This window comes from Emys orbicularis, chromosome 2 (assembly GCF_028017835.1).
Source record: "Emys orbicularis isolate rEmyOrb1 chromosome 2, rEmyOrb1.hap1, whole genome shotgun sequence".
Lineage (NCBI taxonomy): Eukaryota > Metazoa > Chordata > Testudines > Emydidae > Emys > Emys orbicularis.
Genome location: NC_088684.1, coordinates 177415129 through 177438664, shown reverse-complemented (window position 1 = coordinate 177438664; position 23536 = coordinate 177415129). Strand labels below are relative to the sequence as shown.

Here is a 23536-nt window from a genome sequence, read left to right as displayed (position 1 = left end):
GTTCCAGAAGATGCGCATTTGAGCTTCCCAAGGTGTCAGAGTGCCTTGCTTTGTGTGATTGTACATGTGGGCTCCCCAGCCCATCAGAGAGGCATCTGTAATTATCATTTTGTCTGGTGTAGGGGCTAGAAAGGGAACTCCCATGGACACATGTCCAGGGTCACTCCACCATACCAGAAAGACCCTCACCTGGGAAGGAATTATCACTATAGTATTCATGCTGTGCTTGCTTGGTCTATACACTGTTTGGAGCCAAGCCTCTAGGCAATGGAGGAGGAGTCTAGCAAATGGCAATGCATAAATATACGATGCTTCTCCCTGTTGGAGAAGAGACTGTACCTCCTGAAGGAGGAGCCTTTCACGAGAGTGGTCCCTGAAAAGGGACAGGGAAGTGAGTTTTGGGGGAGGTGGGTAGAGAATCTTGATGGTATAGCCAGAACGGATGATATCCAGAACCCATCTATTAATGCTGCTCAATTGTGGGGAAATTTTGCAACCAGACCCCCCAAATGGATCTCAGAATTAGGTAGAGATGGCATTGATACTGATTTGCAACTCTCTAAAAGTTGTCAAAAATATCCCTTGGCTGGAATGTGAAGTTGAGTAGCCATGGTTGAAGTAGAAAGCACAGGGTATCTTGGACTCTACATTTTCTGTCATTTTCAGGGTGGCTCTTAGGAGCACTGGTGATAGAAGGATTGAGGCAAGGCCTTGGTTTGTAGGGTTGTTAAAGGTATTTTATCTTTGGGGCAAGTGTATATATGCCCAGGAAACAGAGGGTTGCCCTTGAGTCTTTCAATAAGTGCAAACACTTGTCCGTCCTCTCATTGAAAAGATGAGTCTCATAGAAAGGTAATACAGTGTATTGAAACCCCGAAGAGTGCAGCCATTATTCCTGTCACATTACAATGGTGGCTGTCATTGCTCTTGATGCCGTATCAGCTGCACTGACTGCAGCTTATAAAAAGAGATTCTGGCCAATAGTTTGCCCCCACCAATAAGGGCTTGAATCTAAGCCCTGTCCTCCTGGGGCAACTTGTCCCTAAAGTCTAGAAACTCAGAGTAATTCAGGAAATTGTATTTGGTGAGAAAGGCCTGATAGTTTGAGATTTTAAACTGCAGGCTGATAGATGTAATCATCTTCCTTCCCAGAAGACTGAGACGCTTGGCCTCCTTATCTGCAGGGATGTCCCTTAGGTGTTGTCTGGATCTTTGCATGGCCGCCTAGACCACTGAGGAGTTTGCAACAGGGTGGGCAACAAGAACTCCCCTCCTTTAGCCAGGACAAAGTATCACTTCTCTGACCACTTGGAGGGGGGACACATGTAGCTAGTGTGTGGCACACAACGCTTGTCAGTTCTAATGACTTCATTTACATTTCAAACCTGAAGGTTGCAGGATATCCAGGAGCTTATGCTGAGGGTCCTGGATCTCCTCTAGGGAGATCTGGAGTTCTTCCGCCTCTCCATAACAGCTCCTGAAACGGTCTATAATCATCTGGGGGAGGTGCAGAGGCTGGAGTGACTGCTTCAGTGGGTGACTAGGACAATACCATGACAGAGCCTAGTGGAACTGGCAGATCCAGCTCATCTTCCCCTTCTTCTGTGGGCTCAGAGGTTTCAGACTGACATCTTGGAAGAGAATGGTGATAAGACTACCTGTTGGAATGACAGATTCCAAGTAACATGCATAAGGGTCCCAAATAAGTATGAGGAATCAAAAGGCGGGTTGTGGTGGCATTGGGTACACACTGGTCCCAAGGAGCAAGTTCTTTCCTGGGTGGCCAAACCAGGTTCCAGGAGATTCTCAATCCCCTATCTGGGCTGAATTCCTTAGGTGGTGGAGAAGCAGTTCCATTGGTACATCTGACTTTCTCAAAGATGAAAAGGTCGGATCCAGCTCCATCTGTGGTGCTGTCAGCATCAATGAGAGTAAACTGTGGATAGAGGATGGGATGGGTGTAGGTTTTTTCCAGAGTCCTAGATTCCTGCAGGCATTTGTATCTCCCTGGTGAGGATCAGTTCCAGTATCAAGAGAGATCGTGGGTCCAGGAGGACAAAGATATTGTCTGGACTAGTATAAGTCACTGGCACATTCAGAAGTTGTGTCTTGTCAGTCCATACCATCAGAGTAGGTGTAGACAGCAGTTCCTCATTGGGCCATGACAGTACCGTCAGTGAATGAGTCTCCGACCGCACGGTTTTTGATGATACTGGCAGTTCCTGTTCCTTAGAATCCCAGTGTTTCATTTTAGGTTGCACCGCAGTCAGTGTCAAAGTCAATGCGGAGGCTGGTACCAAAGGAGTCTTGCGCCTATACGTCTTTTGAACATGACCATGTGGCTTAGGAGGACCTGAGTCCTTATGGCTTGGGTGTGAAGGCTCAACCAACTTTGACAGGGAGGGATCTCTCCTCTTAGTGAGTCTAGGAGAAGATCTGGTTTTATGTTTAAGAGAGTGCCCTTTACTCTCACGAGGGGGACCAGCCAAAAGGTCCTTCCCTAGTACTAGGGCATGCTCTTTGCCAACTCTGTCTGATGTACAGGGGGATCTCCCTGGCCTGGGCCTGTCTGGGGTCTCATTGCATGCTCTATAAGGTGCTTCCAAAGGCAAAGCTCTTCTGACTGTCGTACGCTGCTGGGAAAAGAGCAACAGATACTTCACTGGACAAAAAGAACAGGAGTACTTGTGGCACCTTAGAGACGAACAAATTTATTTCAGCATAAGCTTTCGTGGGCTACAGCTCACTTCTTCAGATGCATAGAGTGGAACACACAGACAGAAGATATTTATACATACAGAGAACATGAAAAGGTGGAAGTACGCATACCAATTGTAAGAGGCCAATCAATTGAGATGAGCTATCAGTAGCAGCAGAAGAAAAAACTTTGAAGTGATAATCGAGATGACCCACAGAAGGTGTGAGGAGAACTTAACATGGGGGGGGAAAAATCAATTAGTGTAATGACCCAACCATTCCCAGTCTCTGTTTAGGCCGAAGTTAATTGTGTCTAATTTGCATATTAATTCGAGTTCAGCAGTCTCTCTTTGGAGTCTGTTTTTGAAGTTTTTTTGTTGCAAAACTGACACCTTCAAGTCTGTCACTGAGTGATTAGAGAGGTTGAAGTGTTCTCCCACTGGTTTTTGAATGTTATGATTCCTGATGTCAGATTTGTGTCCATTTATTCTTTTGCGTAGAGACTGTCCAGTTTGGCCAATGTACATGGCAGAGGGGCATTGCTGGCACATGATGGCATATATCACGTTGGCAGATGTGCAGGTGAACAAGCCCCTGATGGTGTGGCTGACGTGGTTAGGTCCTATGATGGTGTCACTTGAATAGATATGTGGACAGAGCTGGCATCGGGCTTTGTTGCAAGGATAGGTTCCTGGGTTAGTGTTTTTGTTGTATGGTGTGCGGTTGCTGGTGAGTATTTGCTTAAGGTTGGGAGGCTGTCTGTAAGCGAGGACAGGTCTGTCTCCCAAGATCTGTGAGAGTGAGGGATCATCTTTCAGGATGTTCACTGGGCAGAATATGAGTTTCTCTGAAGCAGCAGAGGCAATGCAGTGGTCCTTGGTGACCAAAAAGGAGCAGGGACAGGAGGTGCAGTTTTTGAAGCCCAGTATGCTGGGCATAATCTAAGTCCCACACCAGGAGAGCTAGGAGTGTTCCCCAGGGCGGGGATTTTAACACTAACTAGGGAATTTTAGCAAAACACTAACAACAAAAAAGGTCGAATAATATTTACAGAAAGAAGAGAAAGTGTCACTCCAGACACTGGAGGATTCCAATCCAGACCATGCTGTGGTAAGAAGGAACTGGAGAGGTGGTTGGTCTGGTCCACCCTTTTACCCTTGTTGTGGAGCACAAGGAGAGTAGAGGTGTGGACCCCTTGACAATACTTGAAAGAATTCACTGGTCTCAAGATAATGAAGCACATGTTTACCCACAGTGGAATACACATAGGAACCAATAAAGGAAGAATAAAGCATTGAGCACAATATTTAGCAGAGGCACCTAGAGCAAAGGGCACAGGCTCTGGTCACTCCAGTACAGAATGTCAAAACAGTGGAGAAGATTCAGTAAAGAGCAGGAAAACGGATCAAGTAAAACAGAGCACTGACGAATGTACTGCATGGAACATTTCCACACAGGCGAACTCCTGCATTCAAATGCTTAAACTATATTTCCCTGATAGCAGAATCCTCCTGTATTTGAGTTGTGCTTCAAACTTCTCTGATAGAGTCTAGGTATGTTTCATGTTATGGAGGAATATTTCAGCCACAAGAAATGGTTACCAACCTTTTCCTGTAACTGTTGTTTTTCCAAGATGTGTAGCACATGTCCATTTCACTATAGATGCATGCATGCTTCACACACAGTTGTCAGAGATTTTTCCCTCAGCAGTACCTGTCGGGGCGGCACAAGTGACCTCTGTTGCCTCACACCACTACACAGAGCCATAAAGGGTGGAGCTACCCCTGACGCTTGTTAATTCCTTTCTCCCATATAGACTCCAATAGAGAGGGGACGTGGGAAGGGTCATGGAATGGACATGTGCAACACATTTCAAAGAGTAACAGTTACAAGAAAAGGTTAGTAATCATTTTTAATTTGAGTGACTGCACATGTCCATTCAGCTGTAGATGACTCTCAAGCAGTTTGAACAGGAAGTGGACTTGGAGTCTACTTGAACAGGGACTGCAGGACCACCCATCCAAATCTGGCATTGTCTTTAGATTGATGAGACATGGCACAGTGAGAGGCAAACATAGGGACTGATGACCAGATTGTTGCCTTACAAATGTCCTAGATGGGCACGTGACCCTGAAAGACAACAGAAGTAGCCTGAGACTTGGTCAAATGAGCCAACACTCTAACCGGGGGTATGATATCAGCCAATTAGTAGCTGTGGCAATCTACACTATTATGGTCACCACATTTACAAAATTATGATAAATGTTGTACAAAGTATGCCTTGTGAGGTATCACTAGAAAAGTCATAATCTGCTGAATATTATTGTCCTGTTAAAATGTGTGTATCAACACTATATATGGAAATATGAGATTTTGCTATATATTAATTACTGGAACATGTTGTAATTCTGGGGAACGCCCACAGTCTAGCTCTTCAGAGACAACAAAGGGGTGGCCAACACCCAGCTACGTGCTAAGAGACCAGTGACTGTTTAATTGGCCATTCAACAGCAGGGGAATTGTAATCAAGAAATTTACTATTCACCTGAAGGACAGTCGGCAGCTCACGTACGCCATGGAACTGCCTGACCCCAGGACAGAGCAAGGACTTTTTCAGTAAAAAGGATCAGGACATAAAAAGGGGGAACAAAGGCCCCTGGCCAGCTCTCTCCTGCCCCATCTTTACTGAAACAAGACTGGTTGAAAGACTTTGAATTGGGGAGATTGGTTCCAGGCTGGGAAGGGAATCCAGCCAGTGTACTAAGAACTGTGAACTGCCTGCAACATCAAGAGAGGTGAGAAGAGCTGTTTGCTTCAAATCTTAGTTTGATAAAGTTTAGAAAAGAGCTATTTTATCTTTTACTTCTTTTGTAACCAAATCTGATTTCTATACTTTTAATCACTTATAATCACTTAAAATCTTTCTTTAGTTAATAAACTTGTTTTTATTCTCTTATCTAAACCAGTGTGTTTTGATTGAAGTGTTTGGAGAATCTCTGCTCAGATATGCACAAGGGCTGGTGCATATTCATTTTCTTTGATAAAATGACTGATTTATGAGCTTGCACTGTCCAAAAGGTCTTGAGCAGTGTAAGACACATATTTCTGGGGTGCAAGCCACTCTCTTACCACTTCAAAAGTTATGGGACTGAGGAGTATGTGGGTGTTGCCCTATATCTGTTCATGAGTGACTGTGAGAGCAGTAATTTTGTAATTTATGTAATTTTGGGTGTATCTTAACATGTTAATGGCTGTGTGAGATCAAAGCTTGGGGAGGCGGCTTTTCACTAGAAAATCAGTGTAAGAGACCCCTGGTTTGGAGAATTAAGGGGACACCGCTGTTCAAAAATCCAGCTTGTATCCTAGGGGATGTCACAATGCTCTCCTGCAGACAAAGCTAACGCCGCTTGCAGGGCTGGAAGTATTTTGTCGGCAAAAGTGCCGACAAAGAGCGTTTACACACGCTGACTTGCGTGGTGTAGACAAGCCCTAAGTTTGTACGGGCATTGAAAGTGTTACAATCATCTTAGAATGCGTTTTGTTTTTATTTCATTTGACCAAATCCCACATATTATGCTTTGACTTATAATCACTTAAAATCTATCTTTACAGTTAATAAATCTGTTTGTTTATTCTACCTGAAGCAGTGCGTTTGGTTTGAAGCGTGTCTGAGGCTCCCCTTGGGATAACAAGCCTGGTGCATATCAATTTCTTTGTTAAATTGACAAACTCATATATGCTTGCAACGTCCAGCGGGCATAACTGGACACTGCAAGATGGAGGTTCCTAGGATTGTGTTTGGGACTGGAGATATTGGCTAGTGTCACTCGGTTGCAAGTAGCTGGGAGCAGCTTACATGCCAGAGGCTGTGCATGAACAGCCCAGGAGTGGGGGTTCTCACAGCAGAGCAGGGTACGGCTGGCTCCCAGAGTCAAGGATTGGAGTGACCTAGCAGATCACCAGTTCAGATAACACCAGAGGGGAACATCACACCCACTCTAAGTGCACATGTGCCTCATGCCCACAAGACCAGATTCTTTTCACTAGTGTCTATCAGGGAGGGGACAGAGCCCCAAAGAACTCTTCTAGTCTTTCAATGGGTATTGCACCATCAGTGCCAGCACTCCAGTTAGTACTGGTGGATGCCCCGATGCTGATAATGGTTCCACAGACAACAATCATTCCCCCAATACCTGAGCTGTCATCAGCAGTGGGGCCTTTGAAACCGGCCCCGATAACAGTTGAGACTGCTGTAACACAGTCTGCTCCTTTTCACGTCTTCGGTACCAAATGAGCTTTGGAGGATTTATCTTCCAATGAACATAAGAACATAAGAAAGGCCGTACTGGGTCAGACCAAAGGTCCATCTAGCCCAGTATCTGTCTACCGACAGTGGCCAATGCCAGGTGCCCCAGAGGGAGTGAACCTAACAGGCAATGATCAAGTGATCTCTCTCCTGCCATCCATCTCCATCCTCTGACGAACAGAGGCTAGGGACACCATTCTTACCCATCCTGGCTAATAGCCATTTATGGACTTAGCCACCATGAATTTATCCAGTCCCCTTTTAAACATTGTTATAGTCCTAGCCTTCACAACCTCCTCAGGTAAGGAGTTCCACAAGTTGACTGTGCGCTGCGTGAAGAAGAACTTCCTTTTATTTGTTTTAAACCTGCTGCCTATTAATTTCTTTTGGTGACCCCTAGTTCTTGTATTATGGGAATAAGTAAATAACTTTTCCTTATCCACTTTCTCAACATCACTCATGATTTTATATACCTCTATCATGTCCCCCCTTAGTCTTCTCTTTTCCAAACTGAAGAGTCCTAGCCTCTTTAATCTTTCCTCATATGGGACCCTCTCTAAACCCTTAATCATTTTAGTTGCTCTTTTCTGAACCTTTTCTAGTGCTAGAATATCTTTTTTGAGGTGAGGAGACCACATCTGTACACAGTATTCGAGATGTGGGCGTACCATGGATTTATATAAGGGCAATAATATATTCTCAGTCTTATTCTCTATCCCCTTTTTAATGATTCCTAACATCCTGTTTGCTTTTTTGACCGCCTCTGCACACTGCGTGGACATCTTTAGAGAACTATCCACGATGACGCCAAGATCTTTTTCCTGACTCGTTGTAGCTAAATTAGCCCCCATCATGTTGTATGTATAGTTGGGGTTATTTTTTCCAATGTGCATTACTTTACATTTATCCACATTAAATTTCATTTGCCATTTTGTTGCCCAATCACTTAGTTTTGTGAGATCTTTTTGAAGTTCTTCACAATCTGCTTTGGTCTTAACTATCTTGAGTAGTTTAGTATCATCTGCAAACTTTGCCACCTCACTGTTTACCCCTTTCTCCAGATCATTTATGAATAAATTGAATAGGATTGGTCCTAGGACTGACCCTTGGGGAACACCACTAGTTACCCCTCTCCATTCTGAGAATTTACCATTAATTCCTACCCTTTGTTCCCTGTCCTTTAACCAGTTCTCAATCCATGAAAGGACCTTCCCTTTTATCCCATGACAGCTTAATTTACGTAAGAGCCTTTGGTGAGGGACCTTGTCAAAGGCTTTCTGGAAATCTAAGTACACTATGTCCACCGGATCCCCCTTGTCCACATGTTTGTTGACCCCTTCAAAGAACTCTAATAGATTAGTAAGACACGATTTCCCTTTACAGAAACCATGTTGACTATTGCTCAAGAGTTTATGTTTTTCTATGTGTCTGACAATTTTGTTCTTTACTATTGTTTCAACTAATTTGCCCGGTACCGACGTTAGACTTACCGGTCTGTAATTGCCGGGATCACCCCTAGAGCCCTTTTTAAATATTGGCGTTACATTAGCTAACTTCCAGTCATTGGGTACCGAAGCCGATTTAAAGGACAGGTTACAAACCTTAGTTAATAGTTCCGCAACTTCACATTTGAGTTCTTTCAGAACTCTTGGGTGAATGCCATCTGGTCCCGGTGACTTGTTAATGTTGAGTTTATCAATTAATTCCAAAACCTCCTCTAGTGATACTTCAATCTGTGACAGTTCCTCAGATTTGTCACCTACAAAAGCCAGCTCAGGTTTGGGAATCTCCCTAACATCCTCAGCCGTGAAGACTGAAGCAAAGAATCCATTTAGTTTCTCCGCAATGACTTTATCATCTTTAAGCGCTCCTTTTGTATTTTCATCGTCAAGGGGCCCCACTGGTTGTTTAGCAGGCTTCCTGCTTCTGATGTACTTAAAAAACATTTTGTTATTACCTTTGGAGTTTTTGGCTAGCCGTTCTTCAAACTCCTCTTTGGCTTTTCTTATTACACTCTTGCACTTAAGTTGGCAGTGTTTGTGCTCCTTTCTATTTGCCTCACTAGGCTTTGACTTCCACTTTTTAAAGGAAGTCTTTTTATCTCTCACTGCTTCTTTTACATGGTTGTTAAGCCACGGTGGCTCTTTTTTAGTTCTTTTACTGTTTTTCTTAATTTGGGGTATACATTGAAGTTGAGCCTCTATTATGGTGTCTTTAAAAAGGGCCCACGCAACTTGCAGGGATTTCACTTTAGTCACTGTACCTTTTAACTTTTGTCTAACTAACCCCCTCATTTTTGAATAGTTCCCCCTTTTGAAATTAAAGGCCACAGTGTTGGGCAGTTGAGGTGTTCTTCCCACCACAGGGATGTTGAATGCTATTGTATTATGGTCACTATTTCCAAGCGGTCCCGCTATAGTTACCTCTTGGACCAGCTCCTGCGCTCCACTCAGGATTAAATCTAGAGTCGCCTCTCCCCTTGTGGGTTCCCGTACCAGCTGCTCCATGAAGCAGTCATTTAAAGTATCGAGAAATTTTATCTCTGCATTTCGTCCTGAAGTGAAATGTTCCCAGTCAATATGGGGATAATTGAAATCCCCCACTATTATTGGGTTCTTAATTTTGATAGCCTCTCTAATTTCCCTTAGCATTTCATCATCACTATTACTGTCCTGGTCAGGTGGTCGATAATAGATCCCTAATGTTATATTTTTACTAGAGCATGAAATTTCTATCCATAGAGACTCTATGATAGAACCCCAATGCTTCCCTTTATTTCTTTATATGAGAGGATACCAAGAGGGGATGCAGGGGGATTGGGTCAAAAGATTTCAAGGTGGACAATCCACTCTCTTACCACTTCAAAAGTTATTTTTCCTCCCTTGGTATCCTGCTGTTAATTGATTTATCTCGTTAGACTGACCTCACACTTGGTAAAGCAACTCCTATCCTTTCATGCATTTATACCTGATCCTGTATTTTCACTTCATGCATCTGATGAAGTGGGTTCTAGCCCACGAAAGCTTATGCCCAAATAAATTTGTTAGTCTCTAAGGTGCCACAAGGACTCCTCATTGTTTTAGTCCATAAAGCTGTAAGTAAAGGATTGAAGGTTGTCCCAAAAAGTTTCAGAAGTTTAGATAAGCTTACGCTACAGTTGTCAGTAGATAGGACACCACAGTTCCATCTCGCTGATAGTAAGAGGGAACTCAGGGAGGGTCGTGCCTGCCTCGCCTTTTATGCCCTTGAACACAAGGAGGCACAGAGCATATGCACAGCCCTGACAAGCACCTAGTGAAAAGAATCCAGTCTTGCGTGTATGAGGTGCATGCACGCCTGCAGTGGGATCCACACTGACTATAATATCTCAAAAAACTTGCCATTACCATAACTGCTGTAGACCAGAAATTCTGAAAAATAAGTACTGTATATACTCGATCATAAGCCGGTTCGTTTATAAGCCAACCCCCACAAGCCCACAAGATGGATAAGTAAAAATGGAAAATTTTTATAATCCGTTCATAAGCCGACCTTATAATTCAGGGGTCGGCAAACTTTGGCTCCCGGGCCATCAGGATAAGCCGCTGGCAGGCAGAGATGGTTTGTTTACCTCAAGCGTCCGCAGGCACGGAGGTAAACCTAAGTAAACAAAGTGTCCCGGTGCGCCAGCTGCTTACCCTGACGGGCCGGGACAGCAACTGGTGGGGAAATTTTGGGGGGGGGGGGGAAGAAGCTGGGAGTCAGGGGAGTAACCCCGTGATCACCCCCCCCATGACCCCACCCCTAGCCCGGGACCCCCTCACGCTCCCCATCCCGTCCCTTCCCATCTTATCTGGGGAGGGCTGGGGGAGGATGCTGCAGCTGCTTCGGAGGCTGGGGAGAGCAGCGTAGCTAGAAGCAGAGACACTCTGGGCCCCGCTTCCCTTCTGTCTCTGCTGGCTGTGCTGCTCTCCTTGCTCCCTCTGTTGGGGGGAGGGGCTGTGTCCCACCTCTCCCTCTCTATACCCGTTCATAAGCCGACTCCCTTCTCTGATGCTTCCCTTTTTTACTAAAAAAAATTCAGCTTATGAACGAGTATATATGGTACTATGGCAATTTCTTTTAAAAAAGAATGATTAGCTATGATGATTTGGGAAATCTGTCTGTGCTGAGTTTATGAATTGTTAGATATTGTCGACTCTTTCTGTGTGTCTGTGCCAGACTGCAAACTCAATTTTAAATGTGGGGCTTGTTGCATTTTCTGTTGTCTTTTTTTTCCCCAAGGGCTGGTGTCACAGGGCTAACAATGAAGGTTCATTAAACTTTGATAATCTATTTTCATGGAGCCCAACTGGACAAAGGTGACTACCTAGCTCAGGGAAAAGCAGTTTTTCAAGTCTGGACACCTTGGGACTGGTAAGTGAGCAACTGATCACCTGCTGTTTGAGGCTGGCCACACGGCAAAGGTGACTGAAGGTGATAAAAGGGTCGGGTCTGAGTGCAGCAGTTCTCTCTCACCAACCAGAACAGGAAGAGAAGCATGTGCTGGAGAAGGAGTGTAGTCCACAGAGGGGATCTAAAACCCAAAAAGGACACTGACCCAAATCCCAAAGAATGCTCAGTAGTGCAGGGAAATGTATGTTTCTTATTTTTCTTAGATTTGTAGTTCTTTTGTGCTATCTTAAGTAAAGTGTAATTGTGTTTAGAATTCTTTGAGATAGATGTGGTGTGTGTGTGTGCGTGCGCGCTTCACCTATCACATACCTTTGTTCAACTGTAAACAAAGACCACCCACAAGGTGGAACTCTGGGGAAAGGAGTGCTCCTGGGAAGCCTGAGGGGTCAGCAGTGGTCCTGGGGACCTAGGGCAGCTGGGACACAAGGCCCATTTCCATAAAGGGGTGAGAGAGAGACGGCCTGTGCCTAGGAAATGTGCCAGAGGCCAAAGGACAGTGTTGCGACCTATTTAGATTAAGAGATGCTTAAGAGCACCAGCGTCTAGTGTATTAGGTCCCAACACAACATCCTGGTGAGTATTCAGCAGAGGAAGTTCTACCAGGGCCATTTGTGACCCTGGTGATTTTGGATGACTTCATTTTTGATTGCCCAATATGAAAAGGGGCCTGATTTTCAGAAAGTGCCGAGTGTGTGTCCTCTGAAAATCAGGCCCTTTAAGTTGGGAAACCAAAACTTACTAGTCACTTTCAAAATCTTGGCCTCAAATCTCATTTAAAATACCTGTTGGAGTTCTGCTGCTATACTGGAGAGCTGGGTAGAAGAGTTAATCAGAATATCACAAAGCTGTCTGAAAGTGCATTCTATATTTTGGACACAACTTTTAGAAAATACAACAAAAATGTTATTTACCAGATATTTACAGATACCGTTCTGGAGGATGTCAAAACACTGACTTCGTGAAGGTATAGTGGATAAGCTGTGACATACCACCTGTTTAAATGAAAGAAAACAAACAGTTATATTTATGAATTTAACACAGATATATGACAGGCAAATATGATATTTATAGTACATACATCTGTGTGCAGACATATGAATACATGGGCATATGTGGACACACAATAGCTATCCCTCTTAAAGTGCTGATCCTTTTTAAAAATCATAAAAGTAGCACTGAACAATTTAAGTTGTCAATGTTAAAAAAGAAAGTCACATAGCAGCAATTGTGTTTGCTGTTGTTTTTCTCCTTTTATCAAAAAGTTCCTTACACTCAGCTTTTAGGACTTCAATTAAAAAGGTCAAAAACAGAATAAAAATCCATCTGACTATAAGACACAGACAGGCCCCCACCCTTTTCCCGTTAGTAGGGAAACTTCCCAAGCAATTCTGCAAAGAATCTAAACAAGCCGGTAACAGAATAGAAACACACACCAAGAAGGAAGGAAGGGAGAAGGACAACAAGGGAAAAGCTGGATATTACAGAAAGGTACATCCCATCTTGCCTGTCCCCACCCTACAAAAGTATGTCATACTCAGCGGATATAAAAAGCAGTGACAAGAAAGAGGCATCTTGTTTTATAAACTGTCTGAAACACCCTGATGCTGACACAGCCAGGAAGATGCAAGCAGTAATAATGACAGAAAAAGGTGACAAAAAGAGTCAATCTGATGACTCAGTCTTCACAGTAGTATAATTGCATCCTCCACAGAGGATTGCCTAGCAAAAGTACCATACACAGACCCATGGAAGCAGAGTGTATTCTTACTTATTCAGAAAAAGAACCTTTAGTGTTACAAAGGAAACTGCCTGGGTCAGAAATCACCAAGTACAAATAAAACAGCAGAAAAAGATTTTTGGGGATGCAAGAAATGTGTTATTAATGGACAGCAGACTGGAATGGGAGTCAGGAGACCTGGGTTCTAATTCTCACCTCTGCCAACAATCCGTTGTGTGACTTTGGGCAAGTCACTTTACCTGTCTGTGCCTGTCTCCCATCCCATATTTTGTCTGTCTTGTCTGTTTAGATTGTAAACTCTTTGGAGGGACCACTGTTATACTAATTTAGATTAAACAAATCGTCAAAAGGCATTAATATAACCCAGTCACTGTCCATCATTCAGTGTCAAACAAGCTTCGGGTTTTGGTATACAGAGACCGCAACCTGCTTAGTACCATGGCAAATGCATTATTAAAAATCCCTTTAACCTTTTATTAAAGATAAAGAAAAGAAGAAAAACAGTTAAAGCTTTTGAAATGTGAAGTACTGAATAAGGTTTTCATTTTAACATCCCTTATTCCCTTTCCCTTTAGCTAGAGAGTTTTTAGAAGGAAAACCCCCCTTGTTTGACATCGAAGACTGTAATAACTATCCTTTGGGGGAAAAGAAGTTGGCCGAGATGGGCTGGAGCCATTGCTACTGCTGCTAAAGTCCAATCCCGTTTCATCCCAGGTGGTGTTTGGGATTCAGCTGGAGCCAGTAGAGGTCGCAATGTCATGTAGGTCCCTCATTCTGGTCCAGTCTTGTCAGGACATCTCTCAGGATCAGGATGAAAGCCTGGGGTCCCAGGAGATAACGGGGGTGGCAATCATGATGGTGAAGCTTGCTCCAGTAGCCAATTTTTCTCCCAATTTCTCCTTAAGGACCTATAAAAGGGAATGGTGGACGAAATAGCCCATCCCATCATTATTTTGTCCAGCAATACGGCCTAGTTTCCAACACACCAATTTTGGTTCATGGATTTCTGGTTCCACACTTTTCTTTTTACCAAGCAAGCATGATCTTAAAACAGTCCTTGAGTTGTATCAGCAGACCTTTCTGTTTGGACTAATTCAGTCTATCTCCACTTCACATCTTTCCCCACAAACCTTTGTTTAGATAGGTTATTGTGCCATCTTACCTTTCACATACTGTTTACAGTTGAGCTCACAATTAGGGTAAATATGTAGGCCCGGCTTATCATAACACTACTCTTTTGTACAATGCCTTAGCACAATGGGGTCCAAATCTCAATTGGAGTCTTAGGCAGCACTGTAATATAAATAACAAACAACTTTTTGCTCACTATAATATGCTACATTAATGAGGAAGTGAAATGACTTCTCCATCTGGCCTTGACAAAACCAGATATCAGATAGCAAGATCAAAACCTCAAGCAAGGCATGACTGTATGTCCCCAAATGTCAACTAATAAAGCAGGGGAGATTCTTCTGGTCACACCCCCTTCTCCAGCTTGCTGCCAGATGATTCATTCCAAAACTGTGCAAAATCTCTTAGAACATAATTAGTAATAATAATGTCGATGCCAACCACTACATCATGTACAACAGGCTAACTAACCCTAATCTGTAAATATAAAAGTAAAATTGTCCCTTTGCTAAGAGGGAGGGTAGAATTGTAGGAGACGCAGGTAGCAGAAAGGAAGTTATTGGGTAAAAAAATTCTCATTCTGCAGCCCCATGTCTCCCATGATTCTGACATGTACAGGAAGTAGCAAGCAATGAACAGAAGGCGGCAGGGAAAAAGAAACAGACTGAGATGAAGAAAGTCTCCCCACATAAAAATTAACTACCAAAATGGCAAGCTATTTCTGGATCACTGTGTGCAGCACCTTCCTGCTGAAGGATTCCTCTGAAGAGGACAGAAAGTCCACCTCATAGTGTCTAATGAAGGAATTAACAGAGGACCATGTTGCTGCTCTGCAGATCCCTACAGTGGAAATGGAGGCTCTTTCCGTCTATGAAGTTGTCAAAGACCCAGTGCGGTGTGCCTTGATTCCATGACCGTACAACGCATAATATGATTAATCTGGCTAAAGACAGTTTGGATACCCAGAGCCATTGACTCTTTGGGGTAAGGATATGAACACAAAGCCCAGTCTTCTTGATGATGTGGTAGGCAGGATGGCGATCTTTATAATTTGGATGTTCATAGAGATCTGTCACAGCATTTCTGTAGGATGGACAGAACAACGGGAGGATGATCTCCTGTGAGGCATGGAAAGTTCAGTTCTTCTTTATCAAGAAAGATTCCGAAGTCCTTAACACTATCTTGTCATCATGGAACACACAACAAGGTTCCTGCATGGATAAAATAGCCAACTCCAACACTCTTCCAGCAGACGTGATAGCAATCAAGAAACAGGTTTTCATGGGTAGGTAGAATGGTGTGACCGATGAAAATGGTTCAGGTGGATGGTTAAGGGTTTTAGCACCAGAACTAGATCCATTTAAGAAAGACTGGTCTGACCACAAGTCTAGCCAGTTTGACTGCTCTGGGAAATCTCAGTATTTGAAGATTCTTTGCCAAGGAACCCAAGGACCCTGCATATAAGGTACGACTTATGGCCAACCCCTAGTGTGCTACAGATCTGGGCTAGAGTCCTTTGTCCACTCTGTCCTGAAGAAAGTCCAGAGTATCTGGAATTCCAAGGTCCTTGGGGATCGTTTACTTGACACTACAAGCTAAACCTTGTCCAGAAGACAGAGTAGGCTTTTACTCTCCTTCAGACAGACTTCAAAACTAGAATCCCAATCACTCTTGAGGCTAGTCAGACCATGAGTAGTGCTTCCCTCTCAATAGCCATGTGGTCAGTTGTATACACAGTCTGGGTCTAGATCAGGGGTGGGCAAACTTTTTGGGCCAAGGGCCACATCTGGATGGGGAAATTGTATGCAGGGCTGGGGCAGGGGGTTGGGGTGCAGGAGGGAGTGCGGGGTTCAGGAGGGCGTGTGGTGTGCAGGAAGGGGCTCAGGGCAAGGGATTGAGGCAGAGGAGGGGTGCGAAGTGTATGAGGGGGCTCAGGGTGCAGGACAGGTGCGGGGTGCACGAGGGGGCTCAGGGCAGGGGTGCTGACTGCGGGAGGAGGCTCAGGGCAGGGGGTTGGGGTGCAGGAGGGGTGTGGCAGGGGGTTGGGGTGCACAGGGGTGCAGGAGGGGGCTCCAGGCAGGGAGTTGGGGTGCAGGAGCAGTGTGAGGTGCACGAGGGGGCTCAGGGCAGTGAGTTAGGGGGCGGGGTACAGGAGGGGTTCGGGCTCCGGCCCGGCGCCACACTTACCTCAAGCGGCTCCGGGGTGGCAGCGGTGCGCACCGGGGCCAGGGCAGGCTCCCTACACGCCTGCCCTGTCCCCGGCCCCACGCCACTCCCGGAAGCGCTGCAGCCCCTGTGTGTGCTGCCCTTGCTGCGCCTCCGGGTACCTCCCCCGAAGCGCCCATTGGCCACAGTTCCCCGTTCCCAGCTAATGGGAGCTGCGGGGGGCGGTGCCTGGAGGCAACACACGGAGCTCTCTGCCCCCCTGCCCGGGGGCTGCAGGGATGTGGTGCCGGCAGCGCCGCAGGCCGAATCCAAAGCCCTGAGGGGCCGGATCAGGCCCGCGGGCTGTAGTTTGCCCACCCCTCATCTAGATGGAGGATATGATCTTGGCGAATATGTCTGGTCTCACTTATAGATTCAATGGCAGTTCTAATGCCAAGTCTACCACAGGCCAATGGTAAAGGGTTTCTTTGGCCAGTGTGGAGCTCTTTGCTTCCTCTCTCCTTATCTTCTGCATCATCTTTCCTAGAAATGGAAGAGGTGAGAATAAGAACGGCCATACTGGGTCAGACCAATGGTCCATCCAGCCTAGTATCCTATCCTCAAACAGCGGCCAATGCCAGGTGCTTCAGAGGGAATGAACAGAACAGGTAATCATCAAGTAATATATCCCCTGTCGCTGATTCCCAGCTTCTGGCAAACCAGGTTCGGGACACTTCAAAGCATGGTTTTGCATCCCTGCTCATCTTGGCTAATAGCCATTGATGGACCTATCCTCCATGAATTTATCTAGTTCTTTTTTGAACCCTATTATAGTCCTGGCTTTCACCACATGCTCTGGCAAAGAGTTCCACAGGTTGACTGTGCGTTTTGTGAAGATATACTTCTTTTTGTTTGTTTTAAACCTGCTGCCTATTCATTTCATTTGGTGACCCCTAGTTTTTGTGTTATGAAAAGGAATAAACACTTCCTTATTTACTTTCTCCACACCAGTCATGATTTTATAGACCTCTATCATATCCTCCCGTAGTCGTCTCTTTTCCAAGCTGAAAAGTCAGTCTTACTAATCTCTCCTCAGATGGAAGCTGTTCCATACCCCTAATAATTTTGGTTGCCCTTTTCTGTACCTTTGCCCCATCTCAAAAAAGATATATTAGAATTGGAAACCAGATCTGCACGCAGTATTCAAGATGTAGGCGCACCATGGATTTATATAGAGGCAATATGATATTTTCTGTCTTATCTATCCCTTTCCTAATGATTCCCAACATTCTGTTCATTTTTTTGACTGCTGCTGCACATTGAGTGGATGTTTTCAGAAAACTATCCACAATGACTCCAAGATCTCTTTCTTCAGTGGTAACAGCTAATTTAGACCCCATCATTTTATATGTATAGTTGGGATTATGTTTTCCAATGTGCATTACTTTGCATTTATCAACATTGAATTTCATCTGCCATCAGTCACCCAGTTTTGTGAGATCCCTTTGTAACTCTTCACAGTCTGCTTTGGACTTAACTATCTTGAGTAGGTTTGTATCATCTGCAAATTTTGCCACCTCACTGTTCTGCCCCCTTTCCCAGCTCATTTATTTCTCTCAATAAAAACTGAAATTTACGGATAGGCCAAGTAAGAAAAAATACTGCTTGAGCACTCATGTTTCATTTCAAGATATTTGCCTTGTATATTTTGACATGTGATGTTGACAATTTGTGTTTTAATGATTACAAAGCTTTAACTTTTTGAATTTCATTATCTACTGTCATTAAACAATTGCCTGACCTCCCCTATTGTCTGCCCTATACATTCCCCCACTGTGAAAATTTATTTTTTTTAAATAGAAAAAAATGTTTAAAAATAAAGAGATATACTACTAAAAAAATTAAAGTTGAATTCTGCCAAGCCTATCAACATATTATTAGAGACCTAACTGGCAAGCTAACAAGGCCCACTGCCAAACAAACCCCACTTCTTAAACCCAGCAGGTCCTGGATAAACCACTTGGTGAAAATAAAGATCTCAGAGCTTCTCTCCTGGTGCCAGCTTAGAGACAGGGTATTGTCAGTCCAGAGAGGTATTTTCATTGAACCCCGAATTGACAGACTACCTCCCACCACAAATTTACTTCTTCCCAGTCAACGATGGAAAAACCCACAGCTGCAAGTTAACAGCATCATAATGCTGAATAGTAGGGTGTTTAATTACCAGTGCTATGTTGTCTAGAAGTCATTTTTTTCCAATTCTCTTTGAATCCTCCTTACCCTCAACCAAAACAAACATTCCGTGTGTCCAATTCTATTTTCATATTTCTAAAGCAATAATGGCAATTATTTTCATTAATATAAATTAAATCTTGTTTGAAATGTCTGTCCAATAATAAATGTCTGTTATAAAATTGAAACTCAAATTTGGTTAGACATGGAAATGAAAAGCAAAGAAAACTTAATTATCACTTAAAAATTAGTATATTTTCTTACAATTTATTTTCCTTAGGCAAGGGTTTGCATAGTGTTTAATTTCCATGCTAAAATGTCACAGTTGAATCATTATTTTACATTTAATTAGCATTTATCACATTTTTGGCACACTCATAACAGATTGCCCTTGGACCAAAGCCAGAGCAATTTTATTTCAGAATATTATAGAAGTGAATGGACATTTTAAACTGGTATCAAAATTAAGCTTCAAGAAAAGCATTTTGTTGCAAGTTTACTTTTTATTTTGATCAAATGCCCACCTGAATAAATTAAGCCAGAGCTATACAGAAGGATGATTTTACATATTGGAAATAACCATAAGCACAATGGAGGATACACAAACCATTCAATGGCATATTTTCAAACCAATGCTCAACATTCTAGCAGCTTGACTACCTCTTATGTTAACGAGAGCCACATAATTAAAATGTCACATTCTGAAAACTCACTATTGCTGCTGCAGGCTGGTGAATCCCTCCATCCCCCAGTGTGGACTGTCTTCCACTTCTAGTCTGCTACTACCAAAGAGCAAGGAAGCCAAACAATGGGAAGTGAAAAAAAAAGAAAGAGCAGGAAAGGTAGCTCCAAGAGCAGTCCCTGCAGACTGGAGGTCGGAACCACAGGAGAAACCTCTCCACTAGACGACACAGAGAGGTAGCTGGCTGGACCCCAGAACTGAGGCAGAAATTCAGGATGATCCTGACAATATCGAGACTGTTAGCTAGTGAGTACTGATATTCTGTATTCCAGAATGCTGGCCATGTACAATTCGATTATCCCTACCTTGCCCTTCCGACCTTGAATGAAGGGGCAAATTGCATGCCCATGTACTCTGGCTGATTAAGTGCACTTTGCTACCGCCAAGCAGTTGCATGCACTGTTTTGCAGCCTAAATTCCCCCTATTCCAATGTGAAAAACCTGTCTGTTGTACCTGCTGTCCAAACCATGGGAGACTGCTGGCAGATCTTATCATCCTGCATACAGTACTTCATGTGTGAGAAGCTGAACCTCCAAAGACAAAGACAGGAGAAAGAGAGAACTCAGACTGAAATGAGCTCAGCCTTATTCTGAGCCCTTCTGGCTGGAAGGGACACAATGAAAAGATGAGCTGGGAGGAGAGTTTTTAACTTTTTGTAGTTATTTATTTATTTAGCAGCTAAAAATTACTAAGTACTGGCCATAATACAACAGGTTCCTGACTCAAAAAGCATACAATCTAAGGGTTCTGTACTGCAAACACTTATGCCTGCGAGCAATTTTATTCTTGTGAGTTAGTCCCACTGACTTCAGAGGATTACCTCTATAAGTAAAGTTACTCAAGTGCATGTTGGTAGGATCAGGCTCTAAACAGGCAATATACACACAAAGGGGAAGAGATAAGGGGATGGAGAAGCACACAATTTTTATTTTTATTTTTTAGTTTTACATTATTCACATTATTATTTGTATTCAATATACCATGTATTTTTGTTCAGCATTTCCCCAGTTTTTAACCATTGATATAAGTGAAAGACTTAAAATTAGGAAAGGGTTAATAATACAAATTACTATTTTATTCATTTCCTATTATTTTAAACCCTCCCGTTTCTTCTTATCCCTTCCTTTCCTTCCCTCCATTCGCAGGCCCTACAACCCAAACATTTCCTCCCCCATTTACAAGTGACCCATCAGACCTTCGACATGAAACCCACTTGAACTGTGGCAGCACATCATTATTCCAATTCCCTTGAGCTCTTCAGAACATCCAAAAAAGTTCCCTCACCTTTTCTTTTACTCCACTTCTACCCCTCAAAGGAAATTATGTACCAGTAACTCCTTTCTGGAAGTCAGCATATTATTTCAAACTTAATTATATTGCAGAGTTTTTCTCTTCAGAGAAATAAAGATATGCACATCTTCCTCCCACCCCGACACACATGTGAGCATGCAGAGACTACACAAATATGAAGAAAAAGCAGTGGACCAAATTCTTCACTGTCCACTAAGTGGAGTCACACCAGAAGAGAATTTAGCTCAATGTATTCTTTATACAAATGAAAACTAAAGTTGAACGTGGGATAGAATAAGGGAAGAGAGAAAGTATTTTATTACAAAACAGAGTAAGTAACACAAAGACTTCAGGCACTAAACCAATAATTATTTTCAATTTATGGTAACATCCTTTTCAGATATTGGTAACTAAATGGGACAGGCTATAGTGCTCTTAATTCCCAAGATACTATGTGAGGTGACTGTGTTGCAAGCAGAACTCTACCCAGTATCACGTTTCTGCAGAGTGAAGAAAATGAGAAATTTTCAGGTGATGGGGCAGGCAATGAAGCTTGCCTTCTAAAGCCAAGCCAGCATCCCCTGGAGCACCGTACCTTACCAGACAATGTACTCTCTTGTCAGGTGCTGCTTCCTCTCTCTGAAGTAAACAGATTTGACAGGGCAATATTAACAGTGGTCTGAGTTGTTGGAGAAGCTGCTTACAACAAGAGATCTTTATTGTTATGGCTTGGCTAAGCTCACAGAGCCTGATATGAAAAACATTCTTGATTCAATTCCTCCAGAAAAAGCATCTACAGAGCAGAGTTTAAAAAAACCCAACAAAAACCAACAAACAAAAAACCCCCACATCTAGACAGAAAGAGGGCACAGGATGAATGCAGTCTGCAGGAGCATATTACTCAGAATGGCAATAAGAAGGAAAAATGGCAGGGCTGAAATTACAGTCCAATATATTAGAAAAAGAGAACAGCAATGTGATTTAGAGTTATAAATGACTGAAAAAAATACATGCAGTGTGAGACACACATTTACACAGTACATTGTGATGTACTTCTAAGGATTTAGAGTAGTTCTGAAACACCGTTAAGGTCCAACGTATACTAAAAATTAGAACCAAGTAACCAACCATGGGTTAAGGGACAAATGTAGAAAGGTTTCCTGGCCTGACTGTATGACACACAAGGCCTATGTTAGAACATCTTTATTTTTTTTGGTTGTGAATTTTTTTTTTTTTCCTAAGCTACTTATATCCAGAAACCATGGCTAAACTTACTCTCTCTCTAGTGGCTGATGTGCCACCTGGAGGACGGTGAAATCACACCCAAAATGACAGCACTGTTCTAGTTCTTTTCTCAGAGCTCTCTCTATTAAACAAAATTCAAAACCAAAACCACCCAAAACAGTCTCAGTGTCTCTCAAGATCTTGTGTTAGCTTTTCACTCATGGGGTTAATGGTCCTTAAAGCTCGTCTTTCCAGGGCTTCCCAGCCCTACGTAGCCAAGGCTTCCCCCCCACAACTAGCTCCAGCTCCCTGCAGGTGTCTCTCTTTCAAGCCTTACACATGACGGATGTAGACAGCCCCACTTCTCACAGGTCTTTTTCTGACCCTGGGTCTGTCCCTCTGCCCTCTTTCCTAATAGGCAGGAAGACATACACAATTTCCTAGATTCCTAAATTCATAGCACATGATAGGAGCACGAATGTGACCTACTACACTAAGGCTCCCAATTTAAAAGGACCCAAGGATCATAACAGATGCCCTGGGACACAAGTGCCAAGTTACAATAAAAAAAAAAAAAAAAAAAAGCAGCATTTATATTTTCTTACAAAAAGGGAACAGTAGAGCAAATATAAAATATTTATATAACTACATTTTTTTAATGAGTGTTTTGTGTACTTTGAGGCTCCTCCTACTTATTTCAAATTTTCCTCCCACTTATTTGTTTGGCTTTCATAGCCACAGCAATTTTTTTAAGGTAAAAGTGTTTATTTTATTTGTAAGCTTACATTTTTGGATATTTTACATAAAAATGAGAGACTTATGTTAAAGTTGTTTCTTAAAGGGGCTAAAATAAAAATAAATTTTTATTTCTAATTCAAAACAGCTGACATGTCTCAGCAACATTTTCAATTCATGTTTCATCACATTGCTTAACTGAGAGTTTATACCAAGTTTTAAAAAACTATACTGACAAGGCTATATGGCAGGAACATAAGCAAACTCTGTTGTGGTAGCATTCAGTGGTCACTGGTCAGTTGAGGGCCTTTGCTTTGCAAGCTGATTAGCCGCCAGCACTGGAAATTTCAGTTACTGACTTTCAGATCAGTCTGCAGCACAGCAACTAACGACCCATGTCAGATGGTGATCTGCCGCATGAGAGCAATGGCTAAACTCTAATTTTGAAATCTGGATTTGGAATGAGGAAAAGCATAGAAATCAAGATTTTACAAGGATGTAAATCTAAAGGTACACTCCTTAAAATAGCGATGTAATGTTACCATCCTATGTTGAAGAGTCACTGAGACTGTATCACCCTTGCTACTCTCTTCTAGACCGTATGTGATTCTTCAATGCCCTTAATATTTTGGGTCTCATACAGTGAGCATCCAACTATAGTTTCTATAGCCCTTTTTATGGTAATACGATCAATTTTGCTGCTTTTTGCTCCCTCCATAAGTTTAGTGACGTCAGTATTCAGTTTCTGAACAACTACCACATATTACTTTTTAAAGTTTGTCAACTTCAACTCCTGGATCCTTTTCTTGATCAATATTTTCCACCTTGTGACCAATTAAGGACTAGGCTGTTTCCATCTTT

At 43.0% G+C, this 23536-nt stretch overlaps 1 protein-coding gene across 1 annotated transcript in view; it reads right to left on the bottom strand.

Moving 5' to 3' along the window:
* The window catches only part of TEX10 (testis expressed 10), a 115151-nt gene that overhangs the window by 10000 nt on the left and 81615 nt on the right, over positions 1-23536 (bottom strand). The window contains exon 12 of the mRNA XM_065398841.1: positions 12349-12429. Within this exon, the coding sequence (XP_065254913.1) occupies positions 12349-12429 (81 nt within the window). The remainder of the gene's footprint in view (positions 1-12348; positions 12430-23536) is intronic.